The sequence below is a fragment of the Mobula birostris genome, chromosome 16 (genome assembly GCF_030028105.1).
Source record: "Mobula birostris isolate sMobBir1 chromosome 16, sMobBir1.hap1, whole genome shotgun sequence".
In the NCBI taxonomy this organism is placed as follows: domain Eukaryota; kingdom Metazoa; phylum Chordata; class Chondrichthyes; order Myliobatiformes; family Myliobatidae; genus Mobula; species Mobula birostris.
This window is the reverse complement of record NC_092385.1, coordinates 29589138-29611944: the sequence shown is the minus strand read 5'-3', so window position 1 is coordinate 29611944 and position 22807 is coordinate 29589138. Positions and strand designations below refer to the sequence as shown.

Here is a 22807-nt window from a genome sequence, read left to right as displayed (position 1 = left end):
AAAAGGCACAAGAAGGGCTAAGATAATCTTTACTATCATCTCCTTTCGTCCTCCTCCCTTTCTCCCCCAAGGGAGGGTAACCGCACAGAAGCTGATTTAAAGGGTGACTCACTTTACAGTAGTCCTTCACGAGCCTCCAATAGTACCCACAGAATCCAAGGAACGAGTGCAGGGTGCTCATAATCTGGGGTCTTGGCTATGTGGTCACCGCCTCTATCTTAGACAGATCTGTAGCTACTCTACTGTGATACTATGTGCCCAACAGAGTGGACAGATATCTAGCAGAACTGGCACTTGTCCAGGGAAAGTTTTAACCCTTCAGCTTCCAGGTGGCCCAGGACCTTCAGTAACCTCGCTTTATTTTCCGCTGAGGTGGACACAAATACTATGAGATCATCCAGGTACACCAGCACCTCAGCAAGTTCACATCCCCCTTAGTTTTCTCCATGACTTGCTGGGGCTCCCGATATGCCCTGGGGCATCCTTTAAAACTGGAAGAATCCCAGTGGACACGTAAATGCCGTCTTCTCTTTGTCACCCTCACTCATGGGCATCTGATAATACCCACTGCTCAAGTCCAGCACACTGAACCACTTTGCATCACTCAGGCAGGCCAATGCATATTCAATATTCAGGATTGTATATTGGTCGGGGACTGTACGCCAGTTCAAAGTCCAATAGTCCACACACATCCAACCCTTCCCATCCTTTTTCCTGGCCACCACTATCGGAGCCGCATGGGGGCTTCTGGACTCAGCGATTATCTCAGCTCCTGCAGATGCTACCCGATGTCCTCCACCTCTGTAGGTGCCAGTTGCTGTGACCTTTCTCTGAACAGGGTGTCATCTGTCACCCAGATGGTGTGGCAAGTGTTTTGGAACCACCCACATCAAACTCATCTCGAAGACATCTTCTCTACCAACCTCTGCTTCCAACCTCCAGGTACCTGGGAGTCCCCAAAGTTGGATTACTTGGTAGTCAACTTTCCCTTTTTCAGAGTGTTTCTCCCTGACTTGTCTCACAGGGACATGAGACATTACTGTCACCGGAAAGAGGTGTGCCATTGGCATCCTCCACCTGACAGTGACCTCCCTCTCTGAGGTGTTCCTGATAATCACTGTCAGATTCACCTGTACAACTGAGGGCTTCTGCAGTTTGGGCCTCACCAATACCCCAGGTAAGCATGACTCCACTTCGTGGTCTTCCGGAGCATCTACCAAGAGGGCCTCGGCATTAGGTATTCTGGGAAATTTGGGGTTTTCCCCGTCACTGTCGCTACTTCCCCAGGCCATAACAAAGCTTTTTTTGGACATAGCCCCTCGTTTATGTTCATCATCCACTCCAGTACAGCCACACACTTCCTCAAAAGCAGCTCAGAACACAGGGTGAACATACAATGTTTTCAGAAAGTTCTCGCCAACTTTCTCCTTGTAGGTTCCCACTAGCTTCCTCACAATAGGAGTATTTGTTCCCATAATAAATGAAGCTTCGCCCTTCTCCATGGGGTCCAGATAAACCAACACTAAGGTATCAAGGACCTCAGCTACTCCCACATCTGCCTCCGAAAACTCCAGCTTCAACGACAAGTGACCATCATACGGGTAGTCATCTGAACGAAGACCCTAAGTCTCTAGCGCACTGAGCGGCATCAGTGGTAAATGCATCAAATACCAGTTGTAAAACGAACAGACGAACGGTACAGCAGAGTAACCTGAGAGTCTGTGTCAAGTATGGCTCAGCATAAATACCCTCGATCCGTCGTAATACACTGGAGCTTGGCTCCACTAAGCCTTCAGGAATAGGGTTTTTTGCTTTAGGGTGTTCTTTGATATATTGATTGGAACATGTTCCCCCCGAGATGCCAGACTGTTCCCTCACTGGGTCCCCTCTAAGTTTCCTGATATCTCTCTCCACTTAGATACCTGGGGGCTCACTCTCCGAAGGCTTTCCTGGCCTTCACACTCCCACCTGAAGTGTCCCTCTTCCCCACAGTTATAGCAGACAAAACTGGTCGCTCATCTTCCTGCATTCACTAGCAGCCCTCTGCTTAGACTGTCCCCTCAGTGGATCCAACTCCCTGTTGGCTTTGCCATGCAGGGTGGCCGTACCCCCGATAACAACCGGGACATTTCAGTTCTAAGCTCTTTCATGAGCTCCTTTATCACCCCTGGGGGTGGGCTATCAGGGGTCATTTCAGCAACTGGTGCTACTACTGAAGACTGTACCCTGCTGACGGACTCCTCCCATGCCTCCGTCACATTCTCCTCCTCTCTTACTTCGCTGATCAGCTCGACAAATGAGCGATCGTGTCCTGTGACTGTGCACCTTTTACCACTTGGTCCATTCTTAACTGATTCACCTCAGCCGTTTGAATGGCCCCCTACACCGCAAGCAACCCAGCTGTCTCTCTAACTGAAAAATATAGGAGGAAAGTTTCTGTCCCTTCTCCTGAGACACGTTCCAAAACCCCATCATAAACTCCACTGCGCTTCCCATCACACCAAAAACATTTTCTAGTGCTTGCATGTAGCCTGCAGAAGTAGCCAAAGGATTCTGTGTCTTTAAAGATCTCACTACGTCAGCAGCTGGACCTCTCAGACTCTCTACTAGTCGCTGTCTTTTCATGTTTTAAGAGCACTGCCATTCATTCAGCATCTGAGAGGTCTGCTCCACCCAAGTCTCATACTCTTCTTCCCGTTCAGGGGTGGGCATTATCCCCGAGAACATTCTGAGCCTACTGTAACTGGACTTTCCACCTGGGCACTTTGCCGTTTATTCGCCAGGGAAGTAAGAGCTGATACCAACTCAGAATGCTTATCCTTCAATGGAGGACTCATTAAACCTTCCAAATCAGACCACTCCTTCCCGTTGCTTTGCAGAAACGAGGGAAACGTCTTTAAAGTCTCCGCTCCCAGCTATGGGAACCTTGGCTTCCGATTCAGCACCCTGTCTACACTCCCCTTTTCCCGGAAAGTATGGATACCCCATGCGCCCCCCCGGGTCCCCAATAATACCAGGCTGTTCCACTGCCATTAACATCAGCGCTAGTCTGAACTAAAACGAAGTCCTTACTTGTAATTTTGTCAAACCTCTGCTCCATGATTGTAATGGCTCCTAATGCTTTAATGGTACTCATAGAGTCCTAATCAACCATTCATTGGGCTACGAATGTCCACTCCACTTAATACACACGCATTGGTTACCGGTAATCCCGTAGATTTGCACCACCGCTCAACCCTTGCAGTGTCCATAACCACGTATTTTTACTATTTTACCAGTACACAATAGTTTAACACAGGCTTAAACACAGAACCAACTGGATCAATGCTCAGGACAATCACACAGCATCCAGTGAAATACGTCCAGGACAATACCCCCACAATGAAACCTCAGTTTCCTTGGGCTGCATAACTCGAGGGAATACACACTCTGGTCCTGCCAAATCCGTGAGATTGAGATGCTCTCCCACCCCAAACCCCGGTTTGTGTGAATGCTGTGCTATCCTGTTACAACTCAGTGCCAAGAAATAGCAGACAGAACGAATATTTTTGAATGTTAACTAAAAGGTTAGCAAAGAAAAGAAAGATAAAAACAAAAAGGGCCCATTATAATTAAACAATCAAATGTACATAAATTGGAGCCCAACTCTTCCAAAAGTCATATTCACCGATCCTCAGTAGACATCCGCACCTTGCTCGATTGAATCAGAGTCCCCACCTGGTCAAATCCTACGACCGGTTCTCTCCAGCAGCGTCTCTCTTCATCACCCTGCAAACAAAGTCCCCAGCTTACACCAGTGTCAGTCACACAGAAAAACCTGGTCCCCTGATTGGATGGCTCACCTGTTATCACTAACCATAACCCAAACATTCTTTCTACAGAAAGACCATTATGTTAGCAGTGAAACCTTTACCAAGGTGTTACATGTAAGTGTGCACTTGCAATGCTACTGTGACACTGCAATTTCTTTTGAGATCAATAAAATATCTATCTATTTTGTACATGTGACTAAAAATAAGAGGTAGGTGTTATTCTATAGTTTTATCGAATTGTTTTGGAATGATGAGGAGGTAGAGCAGAGATATACAATGGCATGAGGTGGAAATTGAAGATGTGTGCAACATGTATGTACTGAATTGAGGCTTTCAGCAAAAATATCACCCATTGATGTTTGTGTTTCCTATAATAAACCTTGGTGCACAGGTTTTTCCAGAAATTGAGATTATGGAGTTGCAAGGAAACGACTCCAATTTTAAGCAATGTGTCCATTATGGTACCAACTAAAGTAGCAGCTGTGCTGACTACCTGATGGGCTATACAAGTAAACATGGCATCATTTTGAATTATTGATCATATGCACTGTGTAAATTGAATTCTTCCTACATGGGAGAAAATACACGTGGTGAAAAACATGACAAATAATTTGTGCTATCAGCATCTTTCTATATGATCCATCTTATCTACCATTCTTCTTTCTAAATCATCTAGTTTCTCTAACTGTTGAGACCTTCATTACTTAATAGTACTGAACAAGCCAAAGAAAAGGTGCATGTGTAAATGTAAAACACCAAAAAAAACTTGACATAAGCTGAGTGAGCAGAACCAAATTGTGTTTCAAATTTAATTTTAAAATTACAATCAATTTGTCAGGATTCATTATGGAATTTAAAATATCTGTTACATGTTTAATGCTCTTGCACTCATCAGTCAAAACATATTTTATTGGCAAGCTTCTGTATTCCTACATGGCAGAGTTAAAAGTAATTCCTTATACCTGTAGCTAATTTTTGTGTGAAACATTTGATGATAGAAAAAGGATGATAAATGGGAATAATGTTTATCATGGGATATGACATTGATAGAAATAATAGCCTAAAGTGATGACAAAGCAAGTGCCATTGAGGATCTCGGATGATGCTATGAACCCACAAAACAAAATAACCACTTTGAATTCATGCCTATGTTTCCATTATTTTTTATTGCACTACTAGATGATTCACACAATGATGGAATGTGTGATGGTGGATTCTAATGTTCAATCAACTGGCTAGATAACTGGATGGGCTAGTTGCCTGAGCTCATATTGGTTGGCAGGAATGTTTCAAGTACTTTTATTCCCCTACTAAACATTTATTTTGGAAATAATATTAAATATATAATGTATACAGCTTCAGCATTTTAAAAATCTTGCTAACACCCAACTGTTTAAAGAGGGAATATCGTCAACATCCACAGATAACGGAATCTTGTCCACTGCAGCTTGCTGATAACATGATTGTCTTATTGGGAAGTAGCATGGTAGAATGAGTTTTTTGTAGGATTGTGAGGAAACCCGGTGTACCAGTGACCATGGTATTCTTTAGGAGATGGAGCAGCTAGGCATACTAACCAATGATTCTACTTTATGGCAAAAATTATTCAGCCATTAAAATAACCATAGGTTCTCCTCTGTATGTTACAGGGCTGAGAAAAGCAAAGATTAATGTATCTCCTCTATATGAAGTGTCTGTCCAGCAGTGACTTCTTGGGACATGACATTAGAGGGAGAATTGATTGAAATAAATGGGTTCTTAACGACTGCTTCATTTTAATTTTTGAACAATGTCAATATATTCCATGTGGCCTTTTAAAAATGGTGATGCATTATGATACTTGATAGTATTTAAAATGTAAATATGCATTTGGGGGAAATTACTTTTCCACAATAAAATGGGACAGGAGCTTATACACAAACAACAGGAATTCTGCAGATGCTGGAAATTCAAGCAACACACATCAAAGTTGCTGGTGAACGCAGCAGGCCAGGCAGCATCTCTAGGAAGAGGTGCAGTCGACGTTTCAGGCCGAGACCCTTCGTCAGGACTAACTGAAGGAAGAGTGAGTAAGGGATGTGAAAGTTGGAGGGGGAGGGGGAGATCCAAAATGATAGGAGAAGACAGGAGGGGGAGGGATAGAGCCAAGAGCTGGACAGGTGATTGGCAAAAGGGGATACGAGAGGATCATGGGACAGGAGGTCCAGGAAGAAAGACGGGGTGGGGGGGGGGGACCCAGAGGATGGGCAAGAGGTATATTCAGAGGGACAGAGGGAGAAAAAGGAGAGTGAGAGAAAGAATGTGTGCATAAAAATAAGTAACAGATGGGGTCCCTTACTCACTCTTCCTTCAGTTAGTCCTGATGAAGGGTCTCGGCCTGAAACGTCGACTGCACCTCTTCCTACAGATGCTGCCTGGCCTGCTGCGTTCACCAGCAACTTTGATGTGTGTTGCCAGAAGGTTATACAGCCCAATTTTATCTCAATTTCAAAAATTGGCTTTATTTATAATCAAAAATATATACTAAGAAGAAACAGTACCACAAACTTACATTCATTGCCTTCATGGTCATTTAAAAAAACCAAGCAAACATAGTACCATTGCCACTCTTGAGTCTGCTTGGGGTATTTACACTAGTTTCTTTGTTTAAGGGGCTTTCCCACTGAACTCTACCCTTAATGTGCGGTAATGGAAGATATTATACTGTGGTCTTTTCACACAGAACCTTAGCAATGGCTATACTGAGCTTCAATGCATCCTTCAGTTCACACTCCTGCTGTTTGGACTCTGCTGGTCTGCAGCTTTCCCATGGAGACATCTCATTGTGCTGGAAAACCATGCAAAGTAGAGTCTTTCAGTAGCACTTGATGTCTGTCTTGGTGTGTATCCCTGGGAATAGCCTATCGTGCAGATGAACCAGAATGTAGATCCTTACACCTGTCTCCACACCCTTTTAGCCAATCCACAGTCTGCTACCATCCTGAAAGCAGCGTATATTGGGTTTGTATGTCATATTTAGAGAAAGGCTTTCTTTAGGAGGACCCCTCTCATCGCCAGCCAAGTGAGGTCTTGGCACTTGTTGGTCAGATCTGGCAAAGAGGCTTTCTACCAAATAGTTTGAACCAACTGTTCTGGGAGCAAACCCACATTAGGTGGCATGGTAGCATAGCAGTTAGCATAATGTTATTATAGTGCTTAAGTTTCGGGTAGATGGAGCTCATTAGCCTGGGAAGGCAGTCCATCTAAGTGAGGGAAACTCTGATTTCAAACCTCCACTGCCTTGCGGCCATACCCACTCATGGAAAAGGCTTCGGGAGTAAACCCTGAGGACAAATCCGGAGCTGGAGTCCCTAAGGCAGTCCGACGTTGCCTTCAACCTCGTTCTGGCAACTCCTGTGATGATGCTGGTGCCAAGCTGTACCGGCCCTTGCCCTTCACTTGGACAACATCGGTGTTGTGGAGAGGGGAGACTTGCAGCATGGGCAACTGCCAGTCTTCCATACAACCTTGCCCAGGCCTGCACCCTGGAGAGGACTGAAGCAAGACTTTCCAGGCACAGATCCATGGTCTCGCGAGACTAACGGATGCCACCGAAGATCCGGGTTCAATTCTGCCACTGTCTGAAAGGAATTTGTATGTTCTCCTCATGACCACGAAGGTTTCCTCCAGATTCTTTAGTTTCCTCTCACGTTCCAAAGATGTGCGGGTTGGTAGGTTAATTGGTTACATCAGTGTAATAGGGTGTTGCAGGCTTGTTGGGCTGGAGCAGCCTATTAATGTGCTGTATCTCTAAAATAAAAGTAAAGTAAGAATCCATAGTGTCCCTATCCTGCAATGTTTGATGGATTTGTGGTCAAGGTGTTTACTTTGGAAAGTTCTTCCACAAAGGACAGGTGTTGCAGCATTGTCCAGCTGACTAGGATATGGTGTGGTTGACTGTCCAGGTCTATCTTCCGTAAAACAAGTGGGGAACAGTCGAAGTTCATCATATTAGTGATACTTGATGCACACATATTTTGTGTCCATGCACCATCTGATGCAGCCACACACAAAAGTTGTCATCAGGGTAAGGGCAACATTTAGCATTCTTTTGCCTTCATTCTCTGGAGATTTGTGCAGGGTGACCTGTCGGACTTGCTTCATATTGGACCCGAAATCAATTTAGAAAAAGTTCCGGGTGATTTCCAAGTTAGAAGAGTAGGGAACAGGCCACACCTGTGCCACGTACGGCAGCCATGAGGGCATATCCCAAGTTCTACCCAATTATTGACAGTGTGCACCTTTTACCCAGACACAGTTTTTGTTTGACGTTCCTAATCTGCTCCAAGCAATTCTTGTTAGAAATGCCTCAGCCTTTCCGAACCAGATCACCAGCACCTTGAGGTGGTCAGACCTGACAGTGAAAGGGAAATTGAAACAGGCGGGCCTGTTGCCGAAGCTCCAGGCTCATGCAGTCCCACAGAGCAGAATGCAATACTGCCAATAAGCCATTGTTTCTGGGAGTTTTATTCCTACCAAGAGAACAGATAGAGCTAGTCAGCTCCTCCAGAGACAGTGGCTGATCCAGGCTCTCCTGTTTGCTGTCATCTAGCACATCTATGATAGAAAGCAGGAAATTCTGGGAGGCAGTGATGTCTATCGTTTTACTGTTGTACAAGCAGGCATAAAAGGATCTGCGGATCCTCAGTCTATCTGTCTTGAGTCGTCCTCCTCCTTGACAGTGTGGATCACAGAGCTTCCATGTGAACCTTTTAGAAGAGGAAACCCAAGTGCATCTCATCCCACTGAACAGAATGGATTCTGGAGCTGAAGTGAAGGTGTGTTCCATTGAGGACTCCAGCTCCTGGTTTCCAGTTTATGCAGTCATAGTACACAGATGGTGAGTTAGAATAACAAATATAAGGCAGATCCATTACCTTACTTGTAATTTAAATATTTTTTTCAAACTTCAAAGTGCTCTATACTTCAGCATCAGCACTCCTCTGACACGGAGAATTCCAAACAAACTCAAAATTCAGAGGAATACATTCCTCGCCATGTTCATCTTAAATCACTATCACAAAGTCTCAGTACTAGATTCATCTACAAGAGGAAATATTCTTAAAACATCTAGCCTTTTAAGCTCTCAAAATGCCACTTCCAGTAAAATGTTTGCTTGAATGAATAGGTCAGTTTTAAAGGTTAGCTTTGACTGAACATATTGTGCACATTATACTTAGGGTAAGTAAGACAAACATCAATTTGTTAAGACAATGTAATATTCAAAAGTGAACAAACATGAGATGCTTCCATGAGCCTGACAGAATATCTGAAATGGAATGGTTTGAATTTTTTCTGAATTCTGGCCACTTTGCATACATTTCTCATTTGTAATAGGATAGAACCATTAGCCAGCATTCATATCTTAAGTCAAATAATCATCTGACTTTTTCTTCAGATTCAACAATATTTAAAACAATTAACTGTGATTATATGCTGTGATTTCATTATACTCAATTGTTTGGCTTCCTAGGGAGTTTTACAGAACAGTTCACAAGCTAAAGGTTCAACTTAGTGCTATTCCACAGATTTGCAACATGGCTTTTATTCACCCTGGTTAGACCCTTCAGCCACATGCACTTTTGGTACATGAATTTTAAATCTTCCTAATTTTTAGATTAATTGGATTTGAAAACAAACAATAACATGGGCTTTGATTAGGAATTATACTGGTCGTGAAGGAGAGTAGCGGAAAAACTAAAATAGTCACCATGAGTTTTATCATAATACTTGGCAATATTAAACAGGTAAATGACTCTTCCCCTCAAAGTTCAAAGTACATTTATTATCAAAGTATGCATATGTTATAAAACCTTGAGATTCGTCTCCTTACAGGCAGCCACAAAACAAAGAAATCCAAAAGAACTCATTGTAAAAAAAAAACTGTCAAACACCCAATGTGCAGGAAAAAAAAACAAATCATTCAAACAATAAAGGTAAGCAAATTGCATTCAGCAATGAAGTTTTACGAAAGACACGAAGGCAGGCATACTGTAGCTGGAGCAGGCTATGGCCTCAGTTCAGTGCAGAGCAGAGCTGAGTAAATGCCGTGTAGCAGTGAGCAGAACCGGCTTGTCCCTCACCTCCCAGTGCAGTGGTTTTAATTTGTATGATGCTTCCACAGTTCAAGTGTCTACTGTGTTCCATTTTCTAGATCACTCATCTATTTCCATGTATTATTCCATTACACTCATCCTTGCAAACCACTACTTACCCTCCACCCACCCCTCACCCACTTTGCTAATATCCCAACCTGTTGCTCCTCACTAAATTGGCCTCCTGCTGGAAGTTGTTCCCATATCAGAATAACAGGAAACAATTTAGGGAAGTGTATGGTCATGCACTTTGGTAAAAGGAATAGAGATGTAGACTATTTTCTAAATAGAGAGCAAGTTCAGAAATCAGATGTGCAAAGGGACTTGGGAAATCTTGTGCAGGATTCCCTAAAGATTCACTTGCAGGTTGAATCGCTGATAAGGAAGGCAAATGCAATGTTAGCATTCGTTTTGAGTCAGGAGGGCTAGAATATAAGAGCAAGGATATAATGCTGAGTCATTATAAGGCATTGGTCAGACAGCACTTGCCATAAGGTGAGCACTTTTGGGCTCCTTATCTAAGAAAGAATGTGCTGGCATTAGAGAGGGCCCAGAGATGGTTCATAAGCATGATCCTAGGAATGAAAGTGTTAACTTATGAGGAGCATTTGATGGCTCCAGGCCTATACTTGCTGGAGTTTAGAAGAATGAGGGGTGATCTCATTGAAACCTATCAAATATTGAAAGGCCTGGATAGAGCGGACATGGAGAGGGCATTTCCTATAGTGGGGGATTCTAGGAGCAGAGGACAGAGCTTCAGAATACAAGGACACCACTTTGGAAAAGAGATGAGGAATTTCTTAAGCCAGAGAATGGTGAATCTGTGGAATTCATTGCCATGGAAGTCTGTGGAGGCAAGTCATCGAGTGTATTTAAAGTGGAGGTTGATAGGAACACGCATCAAATTTGCTGGTGAATGCAGCAGGCCAGGCAGCATCTCTAAGAAGAAGTACAGTCGACGTTTCAGGCTGAGACCCTTCGTCAGGACTAACTGAAGGAAGAGCTAGTAAGAGATTTGAAAGTGGGAGGGGGAGATCCAAAATGATAGGAGAAGACAGGAGGGGGAGGGATGGAGCCAAGAGCTGGACAGGTGATTGGCAAAAGGGATATGAGAGGATCATGGAACAGGAGGCGCAGGGAGAAGGGGGGGGGACCCAGAGGATGGGCAAGGGGTATAGTCAGAGGGACAGAGGGAGAAAAAGGAGAGTGAGAGAAAGAATGTGTGTATATAAATAAACATCGGACGGGGTACGAGGGGGAGGTGGGGCATTGGCGGAAGTTAGAGAAGTCAACGTTCATGCCATCAGGTTGGAGGCTACCCAGCCTGAATATAAGGTGTTGTTCCTCCAACCTGAGTGTGGCTTCATCTTTACATTAGAGGAGGCCGTGGATAGACATGTCAGAATGGGAATGGGATGTGGAATTAAAATGTGTGGCCACTGGGAGATCTTGCGTTCTCTGGCGGACAGAGTGTAGGTGTTCAACAAAACGGTCTCCCAGTCTGCGTCGGGTCTCGCCAATATATAGAAGGCCACATCGGGAGCACCGGACGCAGTATATCACCCCAGCCGACTCACAGGTGAAGTGTCGCCTCACCTGGAAGGACTGTCTGGGGCCCTGAATGGTGGTAAGGGAGGAAGTGTAAGGGCATGTGTAACACTTGTTCCGCTTACAAGGATAAGTGCCAGGAGGGAGATCAGTGGGGAGGGCTGGGGAACACGAATGGACAAGGGAGTCGCGTAGGGAGCGATCCCTGCAGAAAGCGGTGGGGGGGGAGGGAAAGATGTGCTTAGTGGTGGGATCCCATTGGAGGTGGCCGAAGTTATGGAGAATAATATATTGGACCTGGAGGCTGGTGGGGTGGTAGGTGAGGACCAGGGGAACCCTATTCCTAGTGGGGTGCGAGAGGATGGAGTGAGAGCAGATGTACGTGAAATGGGGGAGATGCGTTTGAGAGCAGAGTTGATGGTGGAGAAAGGGAAGCCCCTTTCTTTAAAAAAGGAGGACATCCTGGAATGAAAAGTCTCATCCTGAGAGCAGATGCGGCGGAGATGGAGGAATTGCGAGAAGGGGCTGACATTTTTGCAGGAGACAGGGTGAGAAGAGGAATAGTCCAGATAGCTGTGAGAGTCAGTAGGCTTATAGTAGACATCAGTAGATAAGCTGTCTCCAGAGATAGAGACAGAAAGATCTGGAAAGGGGAGGGAGGTGTCGGAAATGGACCAGGTAAACTTGAGGGCGGGGTGAAAGTTGGAGGCAAAGTTAATGAAGTCAACGAGCTCAGCATGCGTGCAGGAAGCAGCGCCAATGCAGTTGTCAATGTAGCGAAGGAAAAGTGGGGGACAGATACCAGAACAGGTTTGGAACATAGATTATTCCACAAAGCCAACAAAAAGGCAGGCATAGCTAGGACCCATACAGGTGCCCATAGCTACACCTTTAGTTTGGAGGAAATGGGAGGAACCTAAGGAGAAATTATTAAGAGTAAGGACTAATTCCGCTAGATGGAGCAGAGTGGTGGTACAGGGGAACTGATTAGGTCTGGAATCCAAAAAGAAGCGTAGAGCTTTGAGACCTTCCTGATGGGGGATGGAAGTATATAGGGACTTTACATCCGTGGTGAAAATAAAGCGGTGGTGGCCAGGGAACTTAAAATCATCGAAAAGTTTGAGAGCGTGAGAAGTGTCACGAACATAGGTAGGAAGGGATTGAACAAGGGGGGATAAAACTGTGTCGAGGTATGCAGAAATGAGTTTGGTGGGGCAGGAGCAAGCTGAGACAATAGGTCTGCCAGGACAGGCAGGTTTGTGGATCTTGGATAGGAGGTAGAAACGGGAAGTGCGAGGTGTGGGAACTATAAGGTTGGTAGCAGTGGATGGGAGATCCCCTGAACGGATAAAGTCGGTGATGGTGTGGGAGACAATGGCCTGGTGCTCCTTAGTGGGGTCACGATCGAGGGGTAAATGAGAGGAGGTATCCGCAGGTTGTCGCTGTGCCTCGGCAAGGTAGAGGTCAGTACGCCAGACTACAACAGCACCATCCTTATCAATGGGTTTAATAGTAAGGTTAGGATTAGTACGGAGGGAGTGGAGAGCAGAGCGTTCAGAAGGAGTAAGGTTGGAATGGGAACAAGGTGCGGTGAAGTCGAGCCGGTTGATGTCCCGTCGGCAGTTAGTAAGGGTCTTGATTAGTAAGGGTGTCCAAAGTTATGGGGTGATGGTAGGAGAACAAGGTTGAGGGGGGATAATTAATTAACCATTATAGAATGGTGGAACAGACTTGATGAACTGAATGGCCGAACCAGCTCCTATGTCTTATGGTTTAAATTAAATATTACTACCATCCCCAAAAACAAGGCTGTGCAATTGGCTATTAGGCTTATAAAAATGTAATAGAAGGATTGCTTTCATTCTGTTAAAATGATGAGTTGTCTCAGCAATCTTATGGTATTCCAGATACTGTTTTTTGAATGCAGTATTACTTTACAAAGGGTTATACAACAGAGCTTTGGAATCAAAAATGAGGATCATGATGTTGAAAAGGTATAAAAAATTGACCAATTTCTTTAAAAGTACTTTTTAAAAGAATGCAAAGCAAAACATTTAGCAATATAGTTAACTCAAAAAAATAATTGACATGTCAGTTAAAGAATGAGCTGGAAAGCTTTATTTTAATTCTCTCAAGAGATGTGGATGTCATTGGCAAGACTAACGTTTAATGCCCTTGCAATTTATTATGGCTGTTTGCTGTCTGTAAAAAGGTGGTGCTTTTAATTCTTCAATTAATCTTAAAACAGGTCTCCAGAAAAAAAATTGTTTTTAAACAAATTTTGTCTCTTTTGAATGACAAACAACTCTTTGAAGTTCTCATTCATGAAGCTGACTCATACAAAGTTGATGCGTTACCTCCTCCTTTCATCCACCTTCTATCTTGGTTCAGATTCATTGCTCTAGTGTCTGTGCGAGGAGTGGCACCCCACACAGACTTCCAATCTATGCCTTGTAAGGCATGAAAATGCCCGACGCAGGCCTCTCATGGTCTAAGTTGACGTTCCCTTCCCTCCTCCCTTCCCATTTATTTATCACATGTACTTTGAAACATGCACCAAATTGCATTGTTTGTGTTAACAACCAACACAATCTAAGGATGTACTGGGGCAGCCCACAAGTGTTACCACACATTCCAGTGCCAACATAGCATGCCCACTGTGTTCATTAGAACAACAAGGACAATGATAACAACAGAACAACAGCAAAACAAGCTCTCTCTCTCTCTCTCTCTCTTTCTCTTTCTCTCTCTCTCTTTCTCTCTCTCTCTCTCTCTCTCTGTCTCTCTCCCCCCCTATCCCTCTCCCTCTTCCTCTCCCTCTCCCTCTGCCCTCTAAACCCAGGACAGACACCCTCTGGGCCTCCTGCCTATATTGTACTTGCGCGCACACACACAAGCCGCTGACTTCCTCAGTGGACATGCAGACTCAGGACTTAGGACTTTGGCCATTGGGCCTGGGCTTCCGTACTTACTGACTTTGGTACTTATTGCCTTCGGATTCCAACCTTCATGCTTCCATCTTCAGTTCTGAAACACGGAAACATAGAAAATCTACAGCAAATTACTGGCCCTTTGGCCCACAATGTTGTGCTGACCATGTAACCTACTCTAGAAGCTGCCCAGAATTTCCGTACTGTGTAGCCCTCTATTTTTCTAAGCTCCATGTACCATGTACTGATCCTAGTACTTGCTGAATCTGGGATCCCAAACTTCAGGACTCAAACACTGGACTTACCAACTCACCGACCTGGAGGATCACCAGCTCTCATGGCTCCTGCCCACCCGAATCTCCTGCGACTCAGTGCCATCTTGACTGCTGACTTGCACAATGGGAGATTAACTTGTTCCTTAAACAAAGTCCAATTTCAATTACACTTTCTTTAAAGGTTGATTTAACCCCTTCCCATTCCTAACTCTAGTAGAGAATTGGGCTGGTGGAGGAAATGAACAATCTCTCCTTACCCCAAAACACCCACTATACTAGAATTTATGTTGCCATGTTGTCCTCTTTTAGCTCTGCTTTTTTAATCTTAATTTCATTTTCAGAATTTTTCATTTAGTTTCATGTACACCTATTCCATGAATGTTGCAAAGTTAAAAATAACCATTATGTATCATATCTCTGCACCTTTGTGCAACACATTGGTATATGTTTACTTCCTTCTTTCACCTCTTGAATTCCCCCTGTATTGGACTTCCACTGAGATGGCCACAATGGATGATTCTGAATTGCTCTGGTCTTGGTGGCTTGGCTGCAGTCTACAGAATCTTAGACCAGATGAAAATGGTCTGACTGTGGGCAATGTGGCACAGAAAAACAGAAAAAAGGTACTAACAGAGTGATGGCAAACAGCCATTTTGAGAGGGTATTAGGAATCTACGACAGAGATCTAAGGCTTCTCTTTTGAGGTTGTAATTTTTGTACCCTTGCTGCTCTGTGTTAGGGTACAGGATGAATGTGATATTCTGGTGAATCCTCAAGGCCTGCACAGCAGATACCTGAGCTTTTAGGTGTTAAGGAAGCTTCTGGTACAGACTCCCCGTGGTGGCCCCTTATGGAGTTTGCCATTTGTTCCATAATGCAGTAGAGGTAATATTTACTGATAAGATACCTGTCAGCTTGTTCAGTACCTCTCAAATCATCACTTGTGTCCTCTGAAACACAACTAGTGGACAACCTCGCCCTGGTATCAATAGAAACCATCACTCTTTTTGTTACATCTTTGACTGATACCTTATTGGCTGTTTGTTAAAGCCCATGGTGTGTGTAAAGTATTTCATCTCTTTTCTAAAATGGCCAGAAATCATCAGTGTAATTCTCATTGATTCTTTAAAAAAAGAAATGTATCTAAATATCAGTGGAATTGGGTATTTATTGAAATGGCTCTGTATTGATTGGGAGCATCAAGATCCATTTCCTGTGGCACTTTCTGTGTGGCAAAAATTGTAATTCTTTGTGGGTTGTGGGAGAAAATTAGTCAAAATCAAAAGAGATGTGTGAGCAGTAACTGGGTTTAACAATAGCTGGTGTTGAATATGTGATTGTAACCTTGAGTGGGTATAAAATGTAGATTCTTCTGGTGGTTCTACACAAAATGATCAAAGTTCAAAGCAAATTTATTACCAAAGTAACACCATATACAACCCTGAAATTTATTTTCTTGTGGGTATACTCAATAAATCCGTAATAGAATCAATGAAAGACCGTACCAACTTGGCTGTTCAGCCATTGTGCAAAATTCAACACACTGTGCAGATACAAAAAGAAAGAAGTAATAATAATAAATAAATAAGCAATAACTATTGAGAACATGAAATGAAGAGTCCTTGAAGTGAAGTTGAGTGAAGTTATCACATCTGGTTCAAGAGCCTGATAGTTGAGGGGTAATAACTGTTCCTGAATTTGGTGGTGTGAGTCCTAAGGCTCCTGTACCACCTTCCTGATGGCAGCAGTGAGAAGAGAGCATGACCTGGGTGGTGGGGGTCCCTGGTGATGGATGTTGCTTTCCTGGGACAACGCTTCATGTAGATGTGCTCAATGGTGGGGAGGGCTTTACTCGTGATGGACTGGGCTGTATCCACTACTTTTTGTACGATTTTTCAAATCAGGCTATGATGCAGTTAGTTAATGTACTCTCCAATACACTTCTGTAGAAGTTTGTCAGAGTTTTAGATATCATGCTGGATCTTTGCAAACTCCTAAGGAAGTAGAGGCACTGCTGTGCTTTCTTTGTAGTTGCCTTTGCGTGCTGGGCCCAGGACGAGACTGAACATTTCATGCCCCTATGTCATTTTTATTGCTTTTTATGATGATAAGTCATAATAAATGGAGAAAAAATGCTTATAGGATTGGGAAAATGATTTGCTATTCAGTAAAAAGAATTCCTAAAATAAAACATCATTTCACTTAATTCAAAAATATATCCTGATTATCAGGTTCTGAAAACTACTAAAGTTAAATTGCCTTGGGTTTTTTTCTCTGTTTGGGCTTATTGTCAGATTTTAGAATGCACTACTCTGTGAGCAAGCAAGGGATTAAGTACTATTTGCACAGTATTACTGTATTTTTTTCTACAACATTTGAAGTGAAGTATGCTTCTCACCAGCAGTAAGACACAGTGAACTCCTGTGACATTGAATTGCGTTGCATCACAGTAGCAGGCTCCATTGTGTGTTTTACTATGCTGTTGCTGTATTTAGTTGCAGTAAGATAGGTATCCATTCACATAGTAGACAAGTTACCGTTGCCTTTATTCACTCAGTCAACAAGTGAAGGCCCCAATGAAATATCAAAGGTACAAATGCCCCTAAAATAAATCAATAGGAATTAAGAGGTTAGAATATACTATTAGAGAAAATAATAGTTTAAGCATATCTCCAGGATAGATGGATTCCACTAGGGTATGGAAAGAAATTACAGATTTATTTGTCTTAATTTTGTGAAGGACTCTCAATTCAGGATCTGTACTTTCGGATCAATGAGTGTAAATGTTGTGCCATTTGTAAGGGAGAGAGAGGAAAGTTGTTAAGTGCAGGCCTCTCAGTTTAATATGTTAAAAAAATGAGGATTCTACTTCTATATCTGAATGGGTTTCAAAGGTTTCACTGTTTATATAGTTATTTTTTCCTCGTTTGCCTTTTCTAGATAAACAAGCAACAGCTCCAAACAGTCAAGGATCGTTTCCAGGCTTTCTTGAATGGAGAGACACAGATTGTGGCAGATGAAGCTTTTATCAATGCTGTGCAAAGTTATTATGAGGTAACTTTTTTTCCTTGCAATATTTAACAGTATTGATATTGTTGCATGTTATCAGATACAAATGTTGATATTTTAATGAAGAGAGTTGTAATCTCTGTGTGGAATTGAATAGCGTGTCAGAGTGGGAGACATTTTGCAGACATCCCATCCCGGAAGTTCTGGGAGTCTCCTGCATATTAATAGTGGCTCCCGGATGCCCGCAAATTATATAAAATGTCCCGGAAATCATTTTTTTTGAGAGAGAAAGCGAGCGAGAGAGAGTGTGAGAGAGAGCAAAAGTGACCATGAGAGAGAGAGAGAGAGCGAGTGCGCGCCATGGCAGAGTGTTCCACAAAAAGAAAATATAAAACGTACGTCACCCCAGACTACCCTAAAGCGTACCCCTGCCTAATAGGGGTCAAAAATAATGACAGTGTTGCTTGCTGCACTGTTTGCAACAGTGACTTTTCTATTGCCCATGGTGGGTTAAGACATGTTGAGGTGAGTTTAACAGATGCCATTCGTTCATTAGCATAGCTAACGTTATTTAAACTAGCAGAGTAGCTGCTAAGGAGCTACTCTGTTGCAGACATCCCACCACTCCCAGAAGTTCTGGGAGTCTCCCGCAAATTAATGATGCTACCTCCCTGAAATGAGTTTTTGCAGGGTGGGATGTCTGCATTTTGGCTCAGATTGAGATCATGGCTGAGGGAAGGGAGCCATGGCATGAGGTACTGATTTTGGGACAGTATTGAAAGCATTAGCTTTGGTCTTGCAAAGACAAGACTGCAGATGCAGGAATCTGAAGCAAAAAGGAAGTATTAGGACTCAGCAAGGCAGGCACCAGAAATGTTAATTGGAATCCTGAAAAAGGGTCTTGACCCAAAATGTATCCAGTGTATTTCCCTGCTTAGATGCTGCCTGACCTGTTGAGTTCCTCCTACAGTTTGTTTTTCCATCTACCTAGAAGATTTTGATTTTGGATTGCCTTTGACCTTTGTTTCTCAGTACAACTCTTCCCAAGAAAACAGATTAAAAATATTAAAGGTGTTCTGAAGCAATTTCTTTACTTTGAATTGAAGAACACCTTTCATATTAATGCTGGTGTGAGAAGTTTCACATGCCTTAGCAATAAATGTAAGAACAGTAGAAATACAAGCAACAGTCAGCCATTTGCCCCATTGTGCATCCTTCATTATTCATTAAGAGGCCGAATCTTTTACTTCAGCATCACTTTCCAACACAAATCCTATATCTTAATAAACACATTAGAAAGTTTATATCTTGATATCCTTAATTTCTAAAACCTGTCTATTTCTAACTTCCATATACATAGTAATTTGATAGAGATTTTTAGGGTTTCACAATCTTCTGAGTAAAGAAAGTTCCTCTCAGTTCAGTGCTGAGTGGCCAACTCCTCATTTTGAATCTGACTCCTTGGTTATGTCAAATTATCTCATAATGTTGTCAGATTCAATGACATTGTTCTAAACACTGAAGAAAATAGCTCCAGTGTAAACCAGGAGGTGCTTAAAGGTGCAGGTGAGTAGACGGAACAGGAGGTGATGCATTCCTTCAGATGGTAATGCCGACCCTCTACTTGCTTTGGATGAGTAGACTAGAGGCTGTCAATTCAATTTTCAGTGCTGCTGTTTCTTTTCAGCAGTCACAGGTTAGGGTCTGGAGATACTAGACATCACCAAAGAGATTTGGAGAGCATCTTAGAATCATTTCCTCTGTCCACCTTGCTGTGACAAAGCTCGGAGTAGAGTGTCAGTTTTGTGAGTCATTTGGTTGTGCAGATAATATGGCTTGCAAATCAGAGGTGGCTCGGTGCAGCCAGGGCTTCAGTGCTGAAGATGTTGGTATGTATAGGGTATTAACATTGGTTCGCTTATCCAGCCTCTGGATTTAGAGGATTTTGCAGACACAGTAGTGCTATCTCTCCATTGTTTTCAAGTGGATAAGTTTGAGGTCTCTGAGATGCATTTTTCTGCAGATTATCAAAGGCTGAACTAGCACAGCTAACCATTATCATTGATGTTTGACTTCACTGAGAATTGGCACTCAAGATATAGAATTCCATTGTGAACCTTTATTGACAGAGGTGGTATTGTAAACCATCAAGAGGCTGATTGAAGACCCTTGTTTTGCCGGTATGGTGTATAAGGCCCATTGATTGCCTGTGTGATCGAACCATTGATCACTGGGAGCTTGACTAATGTGTGCATTGGAAAGATCTTTGGTTGAGGAACAGGACAGCTTTCAGGCTCAGTGTAAAGACACATGATCTAGATTTTTAAGAACCTTATGATGCTAGAAGTCAGAGCTGTAGAAACCTCAATGAAATGAGCATGTGGTTGTGAAGAATGCAGAAATAAGCACGATTATAGGAAGCCCGGTAGATGTTAGCTAAAAAATGAAAAGTGACATGAAAGTCACTTTAATTGCTCCATGTCCAAGTTCATTAGTGTGTTCTTCCACTATGGCGTGCCTTCACTGACCATTTCAGTCGCCATCCTATAATTGACTTCTTTGCCATATGTGAGAATCGCAGTTTTGCTTCTCAGGGCCATTGGTGTTTGTTGATAGAAGGCTGCTTTAGGAGAAGTTTGCACTGAGCTCATCACTGCAGAGAAATAGGGATTTTGAGCTGGTAGCAGAGAAATAAATGGGGAAATGGGTTGGTGGGATTGATCTGAAAGCTGGCACAGATTCAGTAGTTTGAATTATCATGAGGAAATATAAATATCATGTTTACATCAATATTAAAGTTAGTTAAATGAGTGAATGGATTACTTGAATCCAGCTATGTGCACTTTGATTTCCTCCCCATGGGTCAGATTTCCAAGGGTGCTGACAATCCCTCAGTAGCTTTCCATATTGCTGCTTCCCATCTGTGAGACCATTCTACTTCAGGAGGTGTTACAGCTTGGAATGATCCATGATCTGAAGCTGAACTCCCAGCTCTCTTACACCTCTATATAAAACATACTAGCTAAAAACTGTCATTGCATTTGAATTCAATAGAATATGCCACTATTCCATGAAAGCCAGTAATTGCAACAGCTGGTGCCTAATGACTGTACTTTTCTATTTATTGATAATAGTAATTTAGAAATCAAACTAAATATATGAACAGTAATGTTCTTTGTCTGTCAGATTGAGGTAAATGGTTAGAATATAGAGTGAATTATGCTAACTATGACAATTGGACCAACAGTTGTACTGTTCAGAAGTGATTTGGAATTCCACAGACAACAACCTTAAGGGTAGCCTGCGGGGTCAAATTCACAAGTGTGTGACATATGTATGTCTACTTTTCTAACCCGCAGGAATTTGTGGTTGATGTAATCACTCCTTGTTATTAGTATGGTTTTCTGTGGTCTCCTCAGTTTTTATTTTTGAACCACTGTCAATTTCTGAAGTACAAATGGAATATGCTACAGGTATTCAGTTGGTTGTGTAATACCTGTGGAGAGCAATGTTGTGCTGATATCAAATTAGAAATTATGAGAGAAGTCTTGACTTGATTTCTCTCTCCCGGAATACTGGTCTGATCTGCTGAATATTGCATTTGCTGTCTGTACTTAAGATTTCCAATATCTGCAGTATTTTGCTTTTGTAATCATTAGGATGGAAGGACAAAACATGGAGACCACGGCTGTAACTTAAAAACTTGACAATTCCAAAAATGTTCAGTTAGTCTGTGTCTAAGGTTAAAAGTTCAAAGTAAGTTTATTATCAAGGTATGTCACCATACTATGCTGAGATTAATTCTCTTGTGGACATTCACAGTAAGTACAAAGAAACACAATCAAATCAATGAAAACCTCACACAACAAAGTTGGACAAATAACCAATGTGCAAAAGACAACAAACTGTGCAAATACAGAAAGAAAAAATAATAACAACAACAATAATAATAATAATAAAATAAATACACATTAATTATTGAGCTCAAGACCTGATGATTGAGGGATAATAACAATTCCTGAGCCTGGTGGTGTGGGGCCTGAGGCTTCTGTACCTCCTTCCTGATGGCAGCACCCAGAAGAGAGTATGGCCTGGATGGTGAGGGTTCATGGTAATGGATGCTACTTTCCTACGACAGCACTATTGGTAGACGTGCTCAGTGCTGGGGAGAGCTTTATCCGTGATGGACTGAGCTGTATCCACTACTTTTTGTCATCTTTTCTGTTCAAGAGCATTGGTATTTCCATGCCAGGCCATTAAGTAATCAGTCAGTATATTCTCCACTGCCCACTTATAGAAATTTGTCAAGTTTTAGATGACATGCTAGATCTTCTCAAACTGCCATGTCTTCTTTATAATGGCTCTTACATGCTGGATCCACAACAGATTCTCTGAAATGATGTTGCCAAGGAATTTAAAATTGCTGACTCTCTCCTCCTCAGATCCCCTGATGAAGAAGGGTTCATTGACCTCCAGTTTCCTCCTCCTGAAGTCAATAATCAGCTCTTTGGTTTTACTAACATTGAGTGAGAGGTTGTTGTTGTGGCACCACTCCTCCAAATTTTCAATCTCTCTTCTATATGCTGATTCATCAGCAGCTTTGATTCAGCCGACAATGGTGGTGTCATCAAATTTAAATATGACATTGGAACTGTACTTAGCCTCATAGTCAGAAGTATAAAGTGAGTAAATTAGGGCGCAAAGCCCACAGCCTTATGGTGCACCCTGTACCAGTGGAGATTGTGGATGAGATGTTGTTGCTAATCTGAACTGACTAGGGTCTGCAAGTGAGGAAATCAAGGATCCAGTTGCACAAGGAGGTATTGAAGTGTAGGTCTTGGAACTTACTGATTAGTTTGAAGGGGATGATAGTGTTGAATGTAGAGCTGTAGTCAATGAAAAGCATCCTGATGTATGCATCTTCACTATCCAGGTCTTCTAGTGAACTGCAAATGAAATGGCATCTGCTGTTGACCTGTTGTGATGATAGGCAAATTGGAACAGATCCAAGTTGCTCCTCATAGGAGTTGATATGTTTCATCACAACCTTCTCAAAGCACTTCATAGTGGATGCAAGTGCTACTGGATGTTAGCCATGA

General features: G+C 42.6%; 1 protein-coding gene across 4 annotated transcripts in view; it reads left to right on the top strand.

Moving 5' to 3' along the window:
- The window catches only part of cadpsa (Ca2+-dependent activator protein for secretion a), a 511391-nt gene that overhangs the window by 41093 nt on the left and 447491 nt on the right, over positions 1–22807 (top strand). For all 4 annotated transcript variants that reach the window (XM_072280505.1, XM_072280503.1, XM_072280504.1 and 1 more), the window contains exon 2: positions 17640–17753. In XM_072280505.1, coding sequence (XP_072136606.1) covers positions 17640–17753 — 114 coding nt within the window. The remainder of the gene's footprint in view (positions 1–17639; positions 17754–22807) is intronic.